This window comes from Leptosomus discolor, chromosome 15 (genome assembly GCF_034619465.1).
Source record: "Leptosomus discolor isolate bLepDis1 chromosome 15, bLepDis1.hap2, whole genome shotgun sequence".
In the NCBI taxonomy this organism is placed as follows: domain Eukaryota; kingdom Metazoa; phylum Chordata; class Aves; order Leptosomiformes; family Leptosomidae; genus Leptosomus; species Leptosomus discolor.
Window position 1 is genome coordinate 4,120,591 of NC_141405.1, and position 19,364 is coordinate 4,139,954.

A 19,364-nucleotide genomic window follows, 5' to 3' on the forward strand; every position below is an offset into this window, starting at 1 on the left:
ACCAGACCCCAGGAGGGATCACACGCTTGTGCAAAGCTCTCACGCTGCCCCAACGCCACCCGCCCGGGCGAGCAGCGGGGGCGGGAGCGGAGCCGTGGGGGCTGCGAGTGCCAAGGGGGTGGCACCAGCCGCTGGCGATGGCTTCGCAGGTCCCTCCAGGCAGCCGAGCAAACCCTGGGAGGCAGAGCTCCTTCAGGCCGTCGGGTGGCTGCGCTCCGCGCGGCCGTGAGGACGCAACGGAGCTCCACACGAACGGCTCAGGCGCCGCTCTTCCCAAAGATTTCTTTGGAAGCAAGACTTGCCCAGCGAGCAAAATTCAAAGGCCGAAAGTGCTCGTTTGTGTAACCAAAATAGCTTTGAGAGAGGGGGGAAAACCACAACGATTTCCCCGCTGCAAAGCCAGTCTCGTGGAGTAAGGAACGCGGCAGCACAAATTAATGAGAGTACAAACCACACACGCATGGCAACGAATTACGGGGAATTAAAAGCAACAGATGGTGCGTAGTGAACCGCTTCTTCGGAGAGGGAGCAGCAGCTGATGGTGGAAGCCGCAGCACGGCGGTGACGCTCACCAGCGCGGAGAGGAGGAGGTGACACCGCCGCGCCTGGCCGTGGGCTTGTCCAGGTCCCCGCTGCCCATGAGAGCTGGGGCAGGACGAGCCCGACCACGAATGGGCCAGCGGGCTGCTGACCCTGGAGCCTCCGACAGGAACTCACGGCCAAGCAAGTCCGGTGTCACGCGTGGTCCAGGAGCAGCAGGGACCCCAGCACATCCCACGGTCACTGCTGCGGCTTGGGAAGCCTCTCATTATATAGAGTAGCTCCTGTGTGACGCACTCAGCCCATTGCTGCGATTTGTTTCAAATATTTCATCTAGAAAAGCCTGCCAAGATCACACAACGACTTCACTGCTTCAATAATGCAGGTTCAGCCTCTTTCAAAGACGATGTCAAGCCCCCAAACGACTCTGTTTTGCAGGTAAGCGAGCAGACACGCACAGATTTACACGGGAAACCAGCAGGAAGAGCTTGCTGCCGGTTTGCCCACACTCAAAGCTCACAGCCAGCTCAGCCCTCCGGTTGCAGCCCCTCTCTTGGGTATTCTGCACACATTCAAATTATAAATAGCCCAAGCAGCTTCTTCAGGTGGGAAAAGACACAAAAAGAGAAAGGTTAATGTTTCTGTGTCAACCACTTACAGATATGCCGCACGGACGGCTCTGCAAATGGATGGCCGGGACATTAGGTCACTGAAGATGGGTATGGGAGGGCAGATCTCCTCACTCAGCGAAGGCTCAGCCATCAGCTTGAAAAAGAAGCAGCTCCTTTGTGAGCAAAGGCAAAAAGAGGAGCACAGTCCCAGGCAACCCTGAAGGACTGAAGGATTTACGTTGGGCCACCGCTCCGCAGAGCGCAAGGCAAAAGCCCCACAGCTTGGGATGTGAAAGAGGGGGGAAGACAGGAGGGCATGTCCTACAGGAAACTTTCCCATGTCAGAGAGGGTTTTTCCTAGGGTTTCAGTGGCTGAAGCAGTCATCAGCCCCTCTTGCAACCGGCGATGGAGCTGGAGGAGCTGGAGGGCCCGCACGACCCTGTTAGCTGGAGAGCTCGCGCAGTGAAGGCACCAGGCTGGGGTGTTCACTCGGCATCTCTTTGCAGAATGGCAGAAAAAAGGAAGAAAAACATGACCAATCTCAGCCACTGTCAAGAAAACACTTCTATTTAACCTAAACAAAGGGATTTTGCCTCTCTTGGGATTCCTTGGCATTACAATTCAAGACGCTTTATCCTGATAAGGCGTTACCCAGGGATCAGCCTAATCCTGTGCTAACTTAAGGATCAGCTACCAACCGCTCAGTCGGCAGCGCCCGTTCAAAGGCATGTTTTCCCCTCTGCTTGTTTTCCGAGAAAAGAAATTAAAAAAAGCTTCAAAACCTCCAGCTGAAGAGCAGTAACCACGCTGGAGGGTCACTGCAGAGACTCCTGTGGTTAATGCCAGACAGCGCTGGGAGGTGTTAGGGCAGCCTGCTGGTCGCGGGGGCGAGGGCAAAAAGCACGATAGCCATCGGTCTCCTCACCCACTGCTTCTGACACGCAGACCTGATCGAAAGCAGCGCGTCTTCATCGCACCATGGGGCGCCCACCAGCTCCACAGCCAAGGGAAAACTCATTTTCCCTGCCCTGGGAGCCCGTACCAGCCCTGGGGATGAGCCCTGCCATCCTCCTCCGCTCTCCCTTAGCTTCTGGCTGCTGCTTTGCGCAGGATCAGCTCCCTCCGCCACAGCCTCAGAGGGCACCTTCGGAGCCACGTGGATGGCGGCCATGGGCACAGCAGGAGAGGACCACGCGGGAGCGGGGACAGCAAGCGCAGGTCTAGTGAGGATGTTGCTCCGAGCCCAAAAAGCATCTTCACGGGGAAGGCAGCCAGCGCAAAACTTGGAAAGGAAAAGCCAAGAGAGAGCATCACGGCGAGGAGGCAAAGGGAAAGACCGGGGAAAGGGGAGCAGAGCAGAGCCAGGTGAGCCCAGAGTCATGTCAAGGCACCAGGCAGAAGGTGACGGCACAGTATGACACGAGTGGAGCGGCCGAGGAGAGATTCATGGAGCGCACGAAAAGCCGGCAAGGAGGACGTCAGCCGAGGGAGCGAAGCGAGGGCCACGCTGCTCCCAGAGCACCTCTGACACCTTCACGCTTGGCCTGAGGTCCCCAGCTCCCCCCAGCGCTTGTCCGCCAGCCTTCAAGCACCAGCGAGCAGAGGGGACTGGGCTGCGTGCAGCACGCTCTCACAGCTCTGGGTTTATTTTTACTGTAATTTCACTTCTGTGCCCCATCAGCAGAGCTGCAAAACAGCACAAGATGTTCCGTCTCATTGAGCCAGGAGGACAATGACGTTTCCCGTCTGCTCTGATCCATGGAAGCACACAAATTGGCTGGGATGGGCTTTGGGATGAGGCCTAGCACTCATCCACCTCCTCTCCCTCGGTGTGGAAAGCCCTGTACCCTCCCACCCCATGCTGAGATGCTCTCGGGGAGGCCAAAGCTCTCCAGCCCCAAGGGGCCCATGTGGGCTCCTGAGGTGGTGCCGTCACCGTGGTGCTCTGGGCTACAGGAGGGTGTCTTGCCTCTGGACCAGCCCCCAAAAAACATGCCTAGTGCTGCACTTTCCAGGGAACTCTTCTCCTTCGCAGGGAGGAGAGGAAGGTTTGCTCAGGCAGCAGCAAGGTGCTGGCACCGAGGCAGCCCACAGTGAATGCTGGGCAGTCCTGGGGCACCTGGGTGTAGCTCTGTGCTGTGCTGCCAGTTCCCAACCAGCCCCGATACCAAAGGCTTGGATGAGGATAATGTACCAAATACACAAATAACTTGAAAAAGGAGAGATTTACTGAAGAGACGTTTCTACTTTAAAAGCAGAAGGCATGGACAGCTCCAGCCAGCGCAGACTCACTGCTCAGGTACACACTGACGGTGCTGCACGTGTTCAATCAAAGGGGAGGAAAACCCCCAAACTGTGCAGAAGTTGGGAAATGAAGAGAGATTGAACTCACTTGAGAAGCTGCTTCGCTTTCCCTCATCTGAAATCAGGTTTTGCCTGCTTTCCCTAGTCCAAAATCGGGGTTTGCCTGCTTTCCCTAGTCCGGAATCACCTTCTGCTGCTGCCCACAGCATTGAACAGCTGGTTCTTTGCTCTCACGCTCTCCAACATCTATTTTCCAAGAAGCACCAGCTCCAGCCCTGCCCGGAGTGGCTGGTCGTGCAGAGAGCACCCGCTTCCAGGCTCACGTCACAGGGATCACCCCCCAGCACCTCCGGCTGCAAATGCCACATGAGCCTCAAGTGGAAAGGATCAACTTGAAAGGGGAACAGCTGATTCCATCCCATCAAACCTCTCCCTTATCACCCACCGCCCGCGTCCGCGAGAGCTTGGCAAGCTGAAAGAACCGGGTGAAATGAAGCAGGCTGCGGTTTTAAATCCTATTCAGGGCAGCTCATGCAGCCAGGCAGGGATCACAGCCCCCTGCAGCTCCCTCTCCGACTCCATCAGCAGCCAGGAAAACCCTCCTGCAAACCCAGGGTGCGGGTTTCGGGGGGCTCGCTGAGCTTCTGCCCTCACCAGCTCCGTTTTTGAGCGTGAAATGAGCTTCGCAGGGGAGCCACCCGTAATCCTCGGGAGAAGGCCTGTTCACAAAAGCAACCAAAAATAAAAGCCCTTCAGATTCCCTAGAAATCCAAACGAGTAAATAGCAAGCATCGCTCACAGGGCCTTCATAAATTACAGTGGCAAGTAAATTAACCCCAGTTATTACACTACTCTTATATGCTGTAAAGAGCAAGCAAATGAACGTAGGCTGTGGATAGAGAACAATATCCTACAGGAATGTTTAAAAAAAAAGGAATCCACCAAACAAAATTCACTTTTCTCTCCAAATCAGTTTGTCACCACGTAGGCAGGATTTCAGGACTAAAGAAAACGACGTGGCAGCACCCCAGAGCTCGTGCCTGGTCTGGCCTCACCGCTACACCCGCGTCTGCTCGCCTGCCCTCTGCTCGGTCTCATCTCTCACCCGGCAGAGCCGCACCGGGATGCTACCGGCAGAGCTGCCAGCCTGCTCTTGTGGAGCAGCAGTGGACGTGGTGGGGGGCTGGGGTTTTCCCCCCTTCTCTTGATGTACCAGCAGGTTAGGACGGCAGCGACGGGCCAACGTGGACCCGCTCATTATCCCAGAGGACGCACTCAGCAGCACAGCACGCCCGTCGCCCACCCATGGGTGTCTTTGCTTAAAAAACATCCCTGTGGGAAACTCCTCTGGGGATGCAGCACGGCCCTCCTGGGCAGGCAGGGCAGGAGGAGGAGGAGGATCTGTGGTGATGATAAAACAAGAAGTAACTCACAGATCCCGCGGTCTGAGCGGAGGCAAAATCTTGGGCTTGGAAGGAGGGCAAAGATTAGAAGAAAGGAGAGTTTGTAATCACTTCTACCTACGGCAGGAACACCACAGCTCTGCCTGCCAGGGACATCAGATTTCTGGGGCAGATAAGGGGAGCACGGCTCAGCGGAGCTTTGTGCCTGCAGAGCTTTGAAAGAAACGGGAAGAATTCTGGATTTAATGGCAGTAAATGCCTCTGTGAGCAAAGGGAAGAATCTGCAAGGCCGAGAACACCCTTCGCGTGAGCTACCGCCCACCCGGTGCCACCCAGGACCGTGGGCGCCCACGCGGACGCCAGGCCAGAGACACGCTGGCAGGGCTCATTGCAGAAGCATCCTCTGGGTAACGAAGCGCTGGACTCACGGGCAGCTGCCCAAGACCTTCTCCCCGGTAAGGCCAAAACCTGCCAACACCCCATGTGCCTCAGTGCTTTACACCCGCTGACCTGCAGGCCTGGGACCGCACGTCCCCCACCAGCACCTCGAGCCTGGCAGCAGCGTGAGCAGAGCCGGGAGTGACATTGTCTCCTCCTGCGAGGATTTACGGAGCTAATCCTCCTGGGTCAGGAAATGAACACGCTTCCTTTAGGAAGGCACTACAGATGCCAACATGTCATCAATTATTCATCCTCCTCTTTGAAGAACGGTTAAGTTCCTAGTGGGAAATTAATCTTGCTATAATGAGGTTTGTATTTCTATGAGACTTTAAGCATGTCCCTGTCGTCACTATTCAAACTCTTAAGTTTTTTCCCCCCCAAGGCCGAATTCCAGCTCCCTCTAGGTAACATCGCTTTGCCATTACTGCACAAGATAGCGCAGGGATCACCAGATTTCAGTGATTTTCTAGGTATCCACCATTATAAGACTAGCAAGCAGGAGGTTAAAGTCATTTTAGAAAGACATTTTCTTTCTTTTTTTAACTTAACTAAGCCAGAAAGCAGCGGATCTCACTCTGCATTTGAAACTCAAATCCTACCGCTGCTCCGGCAGCACTCGCATCCCAGCCCCTGCCAGCAAACGGTGCCAGGACAGAGAAAACAAACCCCAAGACACTGGATTAATCTGTCCAGACAAAGCCGTCCTGGACGATCATTATCCTCACGACCATTTGCAACCACGGGCAGACACAGGCAGGGAGGAGGCAGAGCTGTGAAGCCCCACGGATCCCGCCCCACACCTCTGAAATGGTGGCTGTGAAAAAAAAAAAGCAATAGGAGGAATAAACCCGTTTCAGTGCTATCTCACACCGTAATGCCCCGGAGGGAGCAGACAACTAAACTGTGTGAGCGCGGCTGGGCACATGGTGCAGAGATCTGCCAGCTCTGGCGCGGCTGGTACCGATGGGAAGCCCTGGAGTGACTGTGCAGGTAGCAGGAGTGAAAAAAAGGTGTGTGGGAGGAAAACCCGATACAGGTTGGAGGGGATGGGGGCTGTAGGAAAGCGCAGCGAAGCCAGGCAGTTTGAAAACAGAGAGAAATTGCCTTTCTGGGGAGGGGATTGCAGGCAAGCCACCGCAGCCCCGCTTCGGCATCGCACGTTAGCTCAGCCCCTCTCTCCCGCTCCGGGGGCAGCTCTCTAAAGGACTCGGGAGTTTGCCCATTAGAGGCATTAATAAAGCACCGACTCAGCAGTGGCTGAGGCCCGTGACGTGCATGTGCTAAGCGGGAAGAAGGTGAAACGTCTCAAAAGCTTCTGACGTGCCCAGAAAGCTCAACTCTTGATTTCGAAAGATAAAAACTAACGGCGCAACATTGCCTCCAAGTTTTCCAGGGATTCACGGACGGGTCCCATCAAGGTTGTGCAACAGGCGATGAAAAGCAGCAGATGACGACAAGGTCGGGCCAGTCATCGCCTGGAAAAGCAAACAGCCAGAATCACCAGCTCGCTGCTGCTTAACAGCAGGATGGACACGGAACAAGCCAAACCATACTGCTGCGTGTGGTGCCATGGAGTTAAAATGGAATTAAAAGGAGATTTTAAGCCCCAATGGGCTACCAAATGTCTTACCCTGGGGGGGAAACCCAGGCAATTTCACAGGAGCTTGGTCTGAAAAAAGCCTCCAGAATCGGGCGCTCACACCAGTGAACCCGCCTGAGTGCGACCAGCTGCCAAGGAGGGGACCAGCGAGCCCAAGCTGCTCAGAGCAAACCTGGTAGGATGCGACACAAGGTGACTTTGCGCCACCCATGGCAACAGGTGTGGGGAAAAACCAGCCCAAGAGACGCCCGTGGCCTTGCTCAAGGGTTTGTGTCCATTAAACAAGGTAATTTAGGTAGGACAAGGTAATTCCCCTAATGCCACAGGAGCCAGACCATCTACATCCCATCCTGTTCCACTTTTCTCCCCCTTTCACCAAAGCACAACACCGTGGAGCAAACCGTCATTCCAATCCATCGAGCTGCAACAGCAAAACAGGAGCTGACGGGGCAGCATACGGCCACCGCTCACACCAGAGGTACCTGATTTTAACGAATTCAAGTAACTGCCCAACATCCCAAAGCTCCTTCTTCATAGAAATGCTTCTCTGGAAGAAGAAAACTCTTTTCCAAATCAACAAACTAGAACTACCCTAAAAGCAGGGACCGACCCGTGCTGGAAGAGGGCTCTCCCTGACCCCACACAACCTGAATCCATCACAGACATTTAATGTTTCATTTCTAGCACGCAAACCATTTCTCAGGCCACTGCTCACTGATGTTTAATGCAACAGACCTGTGAGATCTGATGGGGATAAGAAAGAAAAGGAGCTTCCACACGCATATTTCAGCGGATTTTCATTCCAGCTGCTGAAAACACTGTATTTAATTGGCTTTTGTCACCTTTGTGGCTGTTACCACTTACAAAACAGCAATCACCAACTCAAAACGATGCTGCAGAGATAAATGTACATTATCAGTTCTCCGCTGGCTTTCCAGGTGTCTGCCTACAAATTAGTTTTTGAAATATGAGCTGAGGCATTAGACACCCCACGCTCTCCCTGCTTTAACAGTGCCAGCACGATGGGCTGAGACACCCCTCCGGGCTGCAGAGGAAAACTTCCCAACCGTGCCCACGTGAGACGTGAAATCACCTTTAACATCGGGCTGTTACTCGGGCACCGTTTCCCGAGGCGCCCCAAACCCGAAGCCTCCCACTGCCCAGGAGGAGCAAGGGCAAGTCCCGAGGAAGCCGAGCCAGTGGCCACGAAGCCCAAAGCAGCCCAGAGCCTGGGGCCAGGGCCCTTCCCGCCCCCGGCAGTGACAGAGGGGCACCCACACCTCGGGTGCACGCAGAGGACAGGGCAACGGCGATGCACGGCGTGCAGAGGCGCCCGGGAGAGCCCCGTTGGGCCCACGGGAGGATTTCTGTTTAGGCTCCACCATGACACGACCAGGTTTTTGCTGGTGGCATCTCGCCTGGAGCAGAGCAGTGGGGCAGAGCTGCCCCCCACCCACCGCTGGCGCTGCCCCCCGCACCCTTTGCCCCGCGCTGGCACCTCACCCGGCCGCCTCCCCACGCTTTCCACCCCCTCAGCACAGCAGCTTAACGACTTTTCGAGCAAGTTGTTCCAATCCATCGAGGTGCTTAATAGATGAAAATGTCACAACGTGTGCTGACGAGGCGACAATTAACGGGAGGTTTAATGAAAGGTTAAAGCAACCTTTCCCAGAGCGAGCGCCCGGCGGGCGGCCGCGCTCCCCCGGATCCCACATGAGTCACCGCCGCGAGACACCCCGGTGAGCACCGAACACCCGGTTCTGTCTCCGCCGGCGGCATCCGAGCTGCCCTTTGTCCTCTCCCCTCCGGCTGCTCGCAGGGCCATCACATCACAGCACCGCTGCAAACCACCACCACTCCGTCCCCGATGCATCCGCCCCCCAAGGGTCCCTCTGGAAATCCAATGGGAGACGGGACGGGCAGCAGCCTCAGAAAGCCACGTCCCAGCCTGGTTTTTCTCCCCGGAGCAGAAAAACGTTGTGAAAAATTCATGACTGCTCAAATGTGCATCTTTCCACCCTTCTGAGCCGCGAGGGCAGGTCGAGCTGGTCCCAGGACCAGCGCTCTCCTCTGCTCCCCTGGACCCTCTGCAGCACTCGAGCTCCATCGAGCTGCAGCACAACCTGCTCACCGCACACACGGACACCTTCCCTTACCCGTGGCTTCCTTTTCACCCCCTTCTCTGAAATTCAAGCCACAGGCAAACCTTTTCCTCCTCCTCCTTCTTCCTAAAAATAGCGCCTTTCAGCAGAAATCAGAGGTGCTCCAAGAGTGCCCCAGAATAACCATTAAAAGCGATGCAACCAGCAGAAGGGGCAGTGGAAGGAGGTCTGCTGTAATTTCAGAAAGAGGCATCACGCAGACGAGAGACAGATGAATCGGCGCAGCTAAATGGCTCCCATTCTCATGCTCTGCCAAACCCCAGTGGGTACCAAACGCCTATTAAAGTCAACAGTTGCAAAATAGTCTTAATTTCAACAGACCGACAAAAAACCCCATCGTTCAAAATGAATGTCACCAGCCTTTAATGGATCTCTGAGAATATACATATAAATAACCACTTTATAATTGAGATGCAATATCACACTCGTTGCCCCAGCCTTCTCTGGGGAGGCTGAGTGCATGGGAGTGCCTGTCCCAGGAGAACGAATTCAATCAATTTTTTGCTAATGACAAAGTAACCAGCCTGGAAATCCCCCCCTCCCAAGGAACACCAATCTGACAGCACAGTATGCCACCTCTGTGCTGCTGCAGCCATCCACAAACCCCTCTTCTCCATACCCTCCTCTTCAGCAACAGGCAGTCTGTTCCCATCCTCAAATTCATGACCATTGGAGGATGAGCTCCACTACAGAAAATACCAGCTCTGGCTTAGGTCTGATGGACAAGCTCTGCCTGGACCTTGACTTTGTTTAACGTTTAAAAAGCTGCAGCCTCCAGCATCCCACCTGGCACCCACCAGCGGAGCATGTCGAACCTGGACTCAGCCACTGCAGGGTCCTCACCTGGGAGATGTCAAACCACCCCATGGTTTAGGGACAAACCTCATCATGAATCTTCTTCCTCACCAGTGAGTAGATATCCTTTTTTTTCTGGACACATCTCCAGCAGCTGACAACCAAGAAGCACAATGCACACCTCCAGCCCTCGATGCCAGGAGCTGGTTTTGGCCACCGTACAGACAAAGAGCAATGGATCGGACTAAATCCTTGTCCACCGCTGGAGATGTCCCCAACAGGGGACTGGGCCAAGGGGTGACAACACTGGGGTCCCCACCAGCTTCCTCCACCCGTGGCCGGCCGGATCCCAGCCGGCGGTGCAGGGTGGTGGCAGCCCAGGCATTCAGCTCCCATTTGCTGTGCAAGCTGCCTGCAGGAAAACACCCGTCAGCCAACAACCAGAACCAAACCCCGCCATCTGCTCCTCTCCCCCAGACAGTCATAAAGCAGGAGACACACAAAAGGACATTAAAACCGGTTCAAGCTGCAAGAAGCCATAAAGAAAAGGGAGCGTCCAGGCAGCTCCCATATCTAAGCGGGCAGCTCTCACTCCTGGGCTGTCCCCAGCCAGATCCCGCCGTGCAGGGGGCAGCGGGCAGGTCTCACGTTATCTGCCCCAAGGGCACTCAGCCGAATCGTTCTCCTTCCCAAGCAAAGCTGCAAACAAGCGTGTTTCAAATCAGCTTGACGGTTGCTCTGCTTTGGGGCAGACCCCCCCTTCTTTCCTCGGGATGAAATGAAGCGGCAGCACTCGCTGCCAAACTCTGCATCTCCCTTCAGGATGGAGAGGGGCTGCCGCGGGGACGGGCAGGAGGTACCGGGCCTAAATCGCTCACCAACACAGGGAACGTGCCTTGACGTGAGGCTGCCCAGAGACAGCGACGCCAGGGGGACGCAGGCAGGGCGCCAGCCCTGTAAATCCTCCACCCTCTCCCTCCGCGCCGTCCTCGGGCTGTACCTTCCCCTGGGCATCGTTTTGCCTCTACTCCAAGCACTGTCCAGAACCAGACCTACAAGTTTTGGGGCTAAATCTCTCCCTCCCGGGCAAGCAGAGAAGGAGGGTCCCCAAAACCACCGCCACATGCAAAAGCACGGCGCGGGTGCCAAAGCACGGCGCAGCTGGGCGCCTCTCGCTGCCACCTCCCAGCGCAGTCCCAGGGGAAATGAACTTGGATGCAGTCACCTGGGGATGTGGGGACCTTCCCCCTGACCCAGTGCAGCTTTCCAGGAGACTCATTCGTCCTTCCCACAGACATCACCACCCAAAAGTTTCTCCATTTAAAATCTTTTCCCTCCTGCCCACAGTGACCCCCCACCATCCCTGCCTCCTCCCTGCAGCACCTTCACTGCCAAGGGTGAATTTGTTCCACATTTAGCTCGCTCACGCTGTCCTGCTCCTTGCTTTGTTCCTTCCCATTTAAAAAAAAAAATAAATCCCAGCTTGTTAATGGGTTTCTGGCAATGGGAACAGGACAGAAAGCCTCAGGGGGGGCCATGTGAGATTTCGGGGATGAGAAGGGGATGTCAGTGCCACCTCGCACCATGACCTGGTGGCTCCGTGCACACCGCGGCGCCGCTGCCACGTCCCATTTGCTCCCTCCCAGACACCTCGGCTTAACGGCGACACTTGAGGCAGAAACATCGCAGAAATCGAACTGGGGAGCAAAGACAGCCGCCCCGCTCTGCCCGCCACCGCATCGCAGAGAAAAAGGGAAATTCATGTTTCCTCGGCAATGTTAGGGTGGCTGGAAGCATCACCTCGTGCCTGGCAGCGACCAGACCCGGCAGCAGCGGAGGGCGCACCGGCGGGGACGTTCCTCAGGGTGACGGAGGGATGGGGAACCACGGTCCCCACGGCGAGCAGGATCCCAGCCAAGCGCCTGCCACCAGCCGAGCTGATTTTGTGGAAGAGAAATCCACGTTTCCTGGGTGCTGGAGGAAAGCGAGGCAGGGCACTGCCACAACCCGACACCTGCAGCTCCTTTGTGGTCCCACCGCCACACATGGACACCCACCAGAAAACGACTCGGGCTCCGGTTAAGGCACCAAGGGTCCCAGGCAGGCGCAGACCCCCGCAACACCCCCATGAGCACCGTGACTCCAGGGAGAGCCCCAGGGCGTGCAGATGGTTGCAGAACCCGGCCTGGCTCCTGTCCTCCATCTCTCCTAGAGCGGTGGGAGCGTGAGGGGCTCCTGCAGCATCTCTCCACGCCGGAGGCACCCCCCGATCTCTCGCAGCAGGGACATCCCCGCCTGCACCCCCCCGCGGCTCGGCTCAGAGCAGAGCAGACCCCTCCAGGAGCTCCGTCCTACCGGGGTCTCCTCCTCCCTTCTAAATGAGCACAAAGAGAAAGGCGGTTCGACTCACACCTCGCTAATTGTTATTTGTGATACACCAGTAACATTTTAATTAATCTGAAGTCTTCAGCCTAACAGCCACCCAAGGTACAAAGATAAACCAGAATAAACAGGGCTTGATTAAATACATAATTAATGTTCCACTAAACCCGGCATATATGAATATTAATTAGCAGGAATCGTCTGCAGTTTGGCATCTCCTGTCATTATCAATTTATTCTTTACATTGCCAGCCCCGGCTTTGGAACAAATTAACAGACCTTTTGCTTTGCCGGCAGAGCTCACTAAAAACAATCTGAATGCGAGAGGCTGGTCTTTACATTCAATTATCTCACCCGCACATGAACTGCCTTCTAGCACATTTGCCTGAAACCAAAGAGAGACGCATTGCCAAGACCGAAACGTGGTCGTCCCTAAATGGGGCTCAAAGTAAACAAAACTCTTCTCTGCTGGCGATAAAAGAGGGAGCCTGTTCCCCACGAGTGGCGGAGCAGAACGGGGCCAGACCTGGTCCTTGCGAGGGTTTTAACCACCGGAGAGAGGGACGTGGTAGAGTTTGGGCTCGGACGTGGAAACCGCAGGTTTCAGAGGAGCAAGACCACCTCCAGCCCATCAGAGACGCTTGGCCAGACCAGAGGTCCAGCAAGGAGAGCATGGACAGGAGGAGCAGCCACCCTCCCCGGGCTGCATCCTCCTCACCGCAGCAACCCAAGCATTGCACCCCCTCCTCCAAGGGATAGGAAGCTTTATGAAGACAAGAGTAGGACAGAAAACCCTTGGGAACCACTTGGACAACCTCCGGATTCCCCATGAGCGCATTTGGCTCACAGGGGAGCGGAGTGAGCCCCAGACGTGGTCACGGAGCGAGCGCCGAGTGATTTTGCAAGCCCAGGGCCCGGCAGCCGCACCGGGGCACGGAGAATCCCCAACTTCTCGGCTCAGCACCTCCTCCCCCGGCACCGGCGCCATCACCCCGCACGCGAACCGAGGTGTCGTGATGCCGCGGGAGCCCGTGCTAATTACAGTGCCAGCCTCGCCGCTCGCGGGGATGATAATTGAGGTAGAGCATGACAGTGTTTCCAAACCCTGCCTGTGGCGGAGCGGGGAAGCGCCGCCGGTGCTGCCGAGGCTTTGCTGGGAAAGCCACAGGACTTTGGGGAAAGCCAAGCCAAGCTCCATCCTGCTGCTCACCGAGAGGCCAGACCGGCGTCTGCTTTGTGCAAGAAAAGACCAGAGACCCCGGTAATGAGCAGCTTTAATCACAATCTGAATTATTGATTAGGGCGAAATCGGTGCTGGCATCCTGCGAGCTGTAGGCAGGGCTCTGGGGAGCAGAATCCAACCTCTGGGACTTGAAACCCCTGGATGACTTTGGGCAAATCCCCGCTAAAAGGGAGGGTGTTGGTACAGGGCTGGGCTGTCGGCAAGCGGTCCCACCGAGCACAGCCACTGTCACCCACCCAGCCCCACAACAGCCCTCGTGGAGCTACTGGAAAAGCACACGCCAGCTGGGAAAGAGCAGGAGGGGGACTTTGGGGACAGGGTTTGGCAGGGACAGACACCCCCCACCACGACCCAGGGATCCCCGCTGAGCTGAGCCAAGCCTCTGGGCAGGGGCCAAGCAGCAGAACCATCCGCAGGCCACCGCTCTCACACACCTCTCTGGATATTAAGCTTTAATATTGTGACATTTAAGATGCAATTGAGAATTTCTGAGCCTCTGTAACCATCAAAGGTGGCTTTATGCTCTTGCAGGAGCAATGAAAGGTTAGACCAGCATCTCTGCCCCTGTGTTCCATTAACCTATTGCTACGGGTGACGTTTTGCTCACCCCTCTACAAAACTTCCATTTTTTTTGCTGGTGACAGGGACAGGAATCCCCAGCCGACACGGCCCGAGGCAGCAGGATGGACACACCGCCCGGCTCTTCACCCCGGCTCCCCGGTGCTTCGTTTGAAGGATGAAACCCAATTACGGTTCACTCGGTGCAAACGCTTCCCCCTTTTTTTTTGTGCGTGTGGCTCATTTAAAGCTCTCTACTCGCCTCGTCTGCCAGGCGTCTGCCTCCCCCAGCAGTACGCGGAGCTGAACTAAGGCATCTGAGTTACCCATCTATAATTAAAAAAGGGATGAAAAGAGGAAAATTATTTTACTGTGGCCAATAAGACTGGAGCAGTGCTGATGTACAGAAGCAGCCCGTGCTGGCGATGCAGCAGATCACCCACAAAAGATGCAGCGAAGGATTAACCCCCACGCTCCCAGCCTGGCCAGCTGGGCACCCCGAGCCGTGAGAGCAGGAGCACCCAAGGGTGCTGGGAACCAGTGACCGGCTGGAAGGAAGCAATTACTGCCCGGAGACCAGTAAATAGCAGCAAGGCTGGAAGGGAGGGCAGCTCACGAGCGCTCAAGGAGAAGAACGCCCACGCGCAGCCCGCTGCCTGTTTGCTTTGATTTTTTCCTGCCATTCCATCCTGGGGTGCCCTTGCAGGGGGAGAAATAGAGGATCTGTGGGGACAGACCCCTAACGGAGCCTTCTCACCCGGGAAGCCCGCCCAGTGATGGAATTCAAGAGGGATGCCCTGGCGTCGGATCAAAGTCACTCTCGAAATCAAAAAGCACACGTGAGGACGCGAGGCAGCTCCCCCCTCCCCGACTCGGAGGGTTAAAGCGAGCCCCGCGCTGCAGCAGCTCGCAGGGCTGACAATAGCCACCTCCTTGCCAACAAGCCTCGCGCCAGCTCGGAAACCACGGCTCTTCCAAAGGCACTCTGCGGTTTTCCCCAAATTTACAGATCCAAGTCATGCAGAAAAGCCTTTTCCTATTCCCCCTGCAGCCCCCCTACCACCTGAGAGAGGCAGAGACTGAGCAGAGAACAGAGAAAGAAAAGGGGAGGGGAAGAAGAAGAGCAGGAGGAGGGAGGGGAAACGAGGAAAGCGAGCGTTTGCAAAGGTTCCCTTCTATTACTTTCAGCATCGCCAAGAATTGCAAAGCAGCTGAGTGTCCTCAGCTGTTAGAAATTTATCTCTCCTTTTTTTTTTTTATCACATCTTTTTTCTGCAGTTTCAAAGCCCAGCCCCTGGCAGGACACAGCCCTCCAAGACTCAGGGCTCTGCGGTTTTCCATCTACTGGCAAACTCCATCCCTTGAATAAGAAAACCCCGATTGTACGTGCTCCCGCAGGGAAGCAGAGCTTTAAAATGCATCTCTCGCTGGCACACGGACCAGAAGAGAAACAAAAAGAGACCAGAATTTGTTGTCTTTACAGTGTCATCTTTCTCAATATACTCTCGGGTTTACAATTTTCGCCCACGACAGGCTGGCAACACCGAGCGAGGCTGCAGATGCTCCAGACGCAGCCGCGAGCCTGAGCCCACAGGCTCCCCCCGAGCCCCCTCCCCACAAGAGGTTTTGCTGCCAAGCCCTTACGTGGTTCAGCCCTACCAAGAAAGGCAGATTTGACGTGATAGACCTCGTGAAAAGGCACCCAGGCACCCACTCGGCGGGTGCCATCTGCGAGCAGCCAGAAAAAGAAGAAGGGAGAGAAGGCAGCAGCCCTGGGCGACCCTCCCAGGATGGCACCGACCCTGGGAAGAGGCTGCCCGTGAGCTGGGGTGGGTGGACAGACGGACAGGACTTACCTGGGATGTTGTGGATGGTTATAGCGAGGATCATCAGCATAATTCGCCTCCAGCTGCTGCTGCCGGCTGTCGGGGCACCGTCCCTGGCCATGGGGAAGGCCGGGGGGCTGTCTGGCAGGCTGGTCCCCGCGCCCTTCCTCCTCTGGTAGGGCTCCCCGTTCTCACCTTTGTCTGGGGGTACAAAAGAAAAATCAGCCAGGTCAGCTGAGAGGGTGACAGAGGGAGAGCTGGGCATCTCCTGCCTCCCCTCCCAGAAGGAAAAAGCAGAGAGAAGGAAAAAACACCGGCCAAAGCAAGGCTGAAGGGGTGTGTGCTGGCCCTTCCTCCCCCTCGCTTCAGGTTAGGGTAGGGGGTTTCCCCCCCATGCAGACTGCAGAGCCCATGGGCCAGGGAGACCCTGAGATAGTTCATCCTCTGCCTCCTCCTCCTCCAGGGAGCCGTTCCCGGCCCCACACGGCTCCCCGGTGTCACCCCTGGGCTCAGACCCGCCTGCAAAGTCCCCGCCTGGCAGAGGCACGCTCTGGGGCTGGTGGCTGAGGAGGATGATGAGGACAGAGCTGCTGGGCAGCAGCTCCAGGGACCGCAGCGAGACCATATCCCCCCGCACCGCCCCTCAACCCAGCAGGTCTGCAGCTCCGTTGCCTTTGCTGAGGAAGGAAAACCCCGTCACACTTCATTCTGGTTTCAGCCCAGCCACGAAACGAGAGCGCCGAGCTGTCCTGAGCGACCATTTGTTCTGCTGCCGCAAGATTTGCCGCTGCCGTTTGTAAGACATCACCAGATAACCCCGGGGCTCTCACAGACCTCTGCTCCCAGCAGGACTAGTACTATCGGCTCTATTTCAAGGAGATATTTAAAGCCACGTCACTAAAACCCAAGCCCAAATTAGGGCTGCAAAGGGTGGAACGAGCACCAGGCAGCACCGCAATAAAGCCTACGCACACCGAGACCTTCATTGTTCACCTTCAGCATGAGAAGGTGAAGGGAAGCCAAGGAGTGAGGACCACAAATTCCTCAACCTCACACAGCCACAGCTACAGCTTCATACTAAAGATTTGACACTTAGACAACATAACTCTCTCCCCCTGGATTTAGATAATTCTCTCTCCTGTCCCTTGACCCACTCCAAGATTTTTTTTTTGCAGACACAGTGTCAGGAGCCACCTGAAATGGTTTTCACAGAACGCCCGTCGCTTCCCTGCCGTTGGGAGGAGGATGACGCCCGACCGCACGTTTTCAGCGCCGGTTAAGAACCTCAGCATAGGAGGGCTCGTGTGAATTGACACAGGAGGTCACCTTGGGAAAGCAGGGGGGGCAGCAACACTCCACATCTTGTCCTCCATAACCCAAAACCAGACACGTAAAGGCATCCCCAAACGGTCCTTGACACAGAAAATAAACCCAAGGATTTAATATATTTTGGTAGCAGAAAAAAAACCAACCCAAAGACTAAAAGCCCACTTGTCTGTAGCGGGACCAGGAAGCTCTCCGGCGGATCCTCTCCTGCCACCTCCCGTGCCACAGGAGCATCCCAGGCTGGCATCACCAGGGCTGCAAACGGTGACACCCGCGGCCCCAAAAGGCCATCGCCGCCGCCGCTCCGCCAACAGAGCAAGATGCTGCACGGATAAATGTTGGTGTTGGCGTTGGCCGCACGGAGCCAGACGCTTTCTGTCCCCCAATCCCAGCCCCATCAATAACGCGCGGTAACATCTGATGTCAGAGCTTCGTTCCAGCCTGCGGGGACAGAGATAAATAGGGGTTTTTTAAGCAGTAACAAGGACAACCGGATCCGGCCAAGCCGCTTGCCCAGCTCGCCGCAGGAACGCTGGCGCAGCAGACTCCTGGCAATGGGGCAGCCAAGGCCGAAGCCACTTACAGATTAAATCCCCTTCTTCTGCCAGGCCACTGGATTGCTTTAATTTCTTGGCGTGCATCCCCTCTCATTGCTTGGCCCCACACACAGCGTTATCCCCAGCTGACCCTGCCCCGACCACCGAGGCTGAACCCACAGACCTGCACCCAGCCCCACCACCGCAGTGCAACGGGCTTGGCTTTGCACCACGGCACCAGCCCCGGGCTGCCCCTGGGCTCCCGGTGCTGCAGAACCACCCCCACAAAACCCAGGGTGATGCCAGGATGCAGAGGGGTGCAGGAATCCCCCTCCAGCATCAAGGGCTTTCCAGGGAGGAGGAAAAACGTTTTACATGACATTTAGAGAAGAACATTTGCATTTAAGTGACAAAACACCAGCGTTTCTCCCTTTAGAGAAAGCAAGATGCGCTCAAGAAAACCACGAGCGACCGCAACGCCACAGCAGCCAGGGCAGCACAGGCTCTGGAGGTGGTTTTTGCGAGGTACAAACGCAGGACGAACGCTGAAAGCGGAGGTTTCACTGGCTGCTGGCGGCTTTGCATTTTGCACACTTTGGGTCTGTGCTGGGGGAACGCAGGGAAAATGCAGACTATAATATCAGTGACTTGTTTTTTCGTAAATCAGGCCCAAAGAGCTGCCAGCTGCCAGTACAGTAGCGCCTCCGCTGCGCTCTCATCTCTCACAGCACCAGCTGAGAGTGCCGTTGCTGACGCCGGGCAGGCTGCTCCACTGCTGGCAATTTTCTCCTATTTTTTTTTTTTCCCCTTTATCTTTTTGCTCAGCTCCTGACGTGCCCTGGTCCAGCCCATCCTCAGCGTTCCTGACTTTCAGGCTGTGAGACGGACAAACCCAGCTGTTGACTCAAGAGAAGCACGTGCCAGCCAAGCAAGCACAAGCCTGTGCCCAACACATCTTCCTTTGCAATCTCAGCTCTTCCCTTACCTCCTTCTCACCTACCCTGGCTCTGCCCCGGGACCAGGCTCAGGCTGGAGCCTGCCTCCTCCTCCTCCTCCGGGTTTATCCAGCCTCTCCCTCCAGCCCAGCACAGCGCGCAACAAAATGCCAAGTCAAGGAGCCATCCATCACCCCATGCCGCTGCTCTTGACCACATCACCCTCATCTTCCCTGGGATGAACTAAATAAAATGAATAAACCCAGGGATTTACCTTATCAGGGAAGATCTGCTCGTTACAGTACGGCCCATGTGCTCCCAGGCAGGGGATGAGCACGGGAGGCAGGAAAACCTCACCCAGAGCCCCCAGTGGGACCCCCAGATGTCTCAGTTCCTGCCCCATGGTTTGGGCAGAATGAGCCAAAAAAAAATAATAAAAAATAATCAAAACCTCCCTGCTGCTTTTCACTTGGCTCTTAACAGAACCAATAAAGCAAATGGCATCAGCATTTCCAAAAACCTAACTTCCCGGCTCCGAACAGAACACCGCTGCCTTGGCATCTGCTCTGCTTGCAAAGACATTAATTTGTGTGTCCCCCCCCGCTATTAAACTCCCGTCTCCCTTTCGGCTGTTTCTCACGCTCCATTACCTGGGGAATCACAGCTCTCCCCAGGCTGGGGGCAGGGACGGGGCTGCCCGCG

The 19,364-nt window shown here is 55.9% G+C and overlaps 1 protein-coding gene across 1 annotated transcript in view; it reads right to left on the minus strand.

Annotated features, from left to right (window-relative positions):
- Positions 1-19,364, minus strand: part of SLC39A11 (solute carrier family 39 member 11) — an 89,489-nt gene that overhangs the window by 23,587 nt on the left and 46,538 nt on the right. Inside the window, exon 5 of the mRNA XM_086473643.1 lies at positions 15,896-16,066. Coding sequence (XP_086329769.1) covers positions 15,896-16,066 — 171 coding nt within the window. The remainder of the gene's footprint in view (positions 1-15,895; positions 16,067-19,364) is intronic.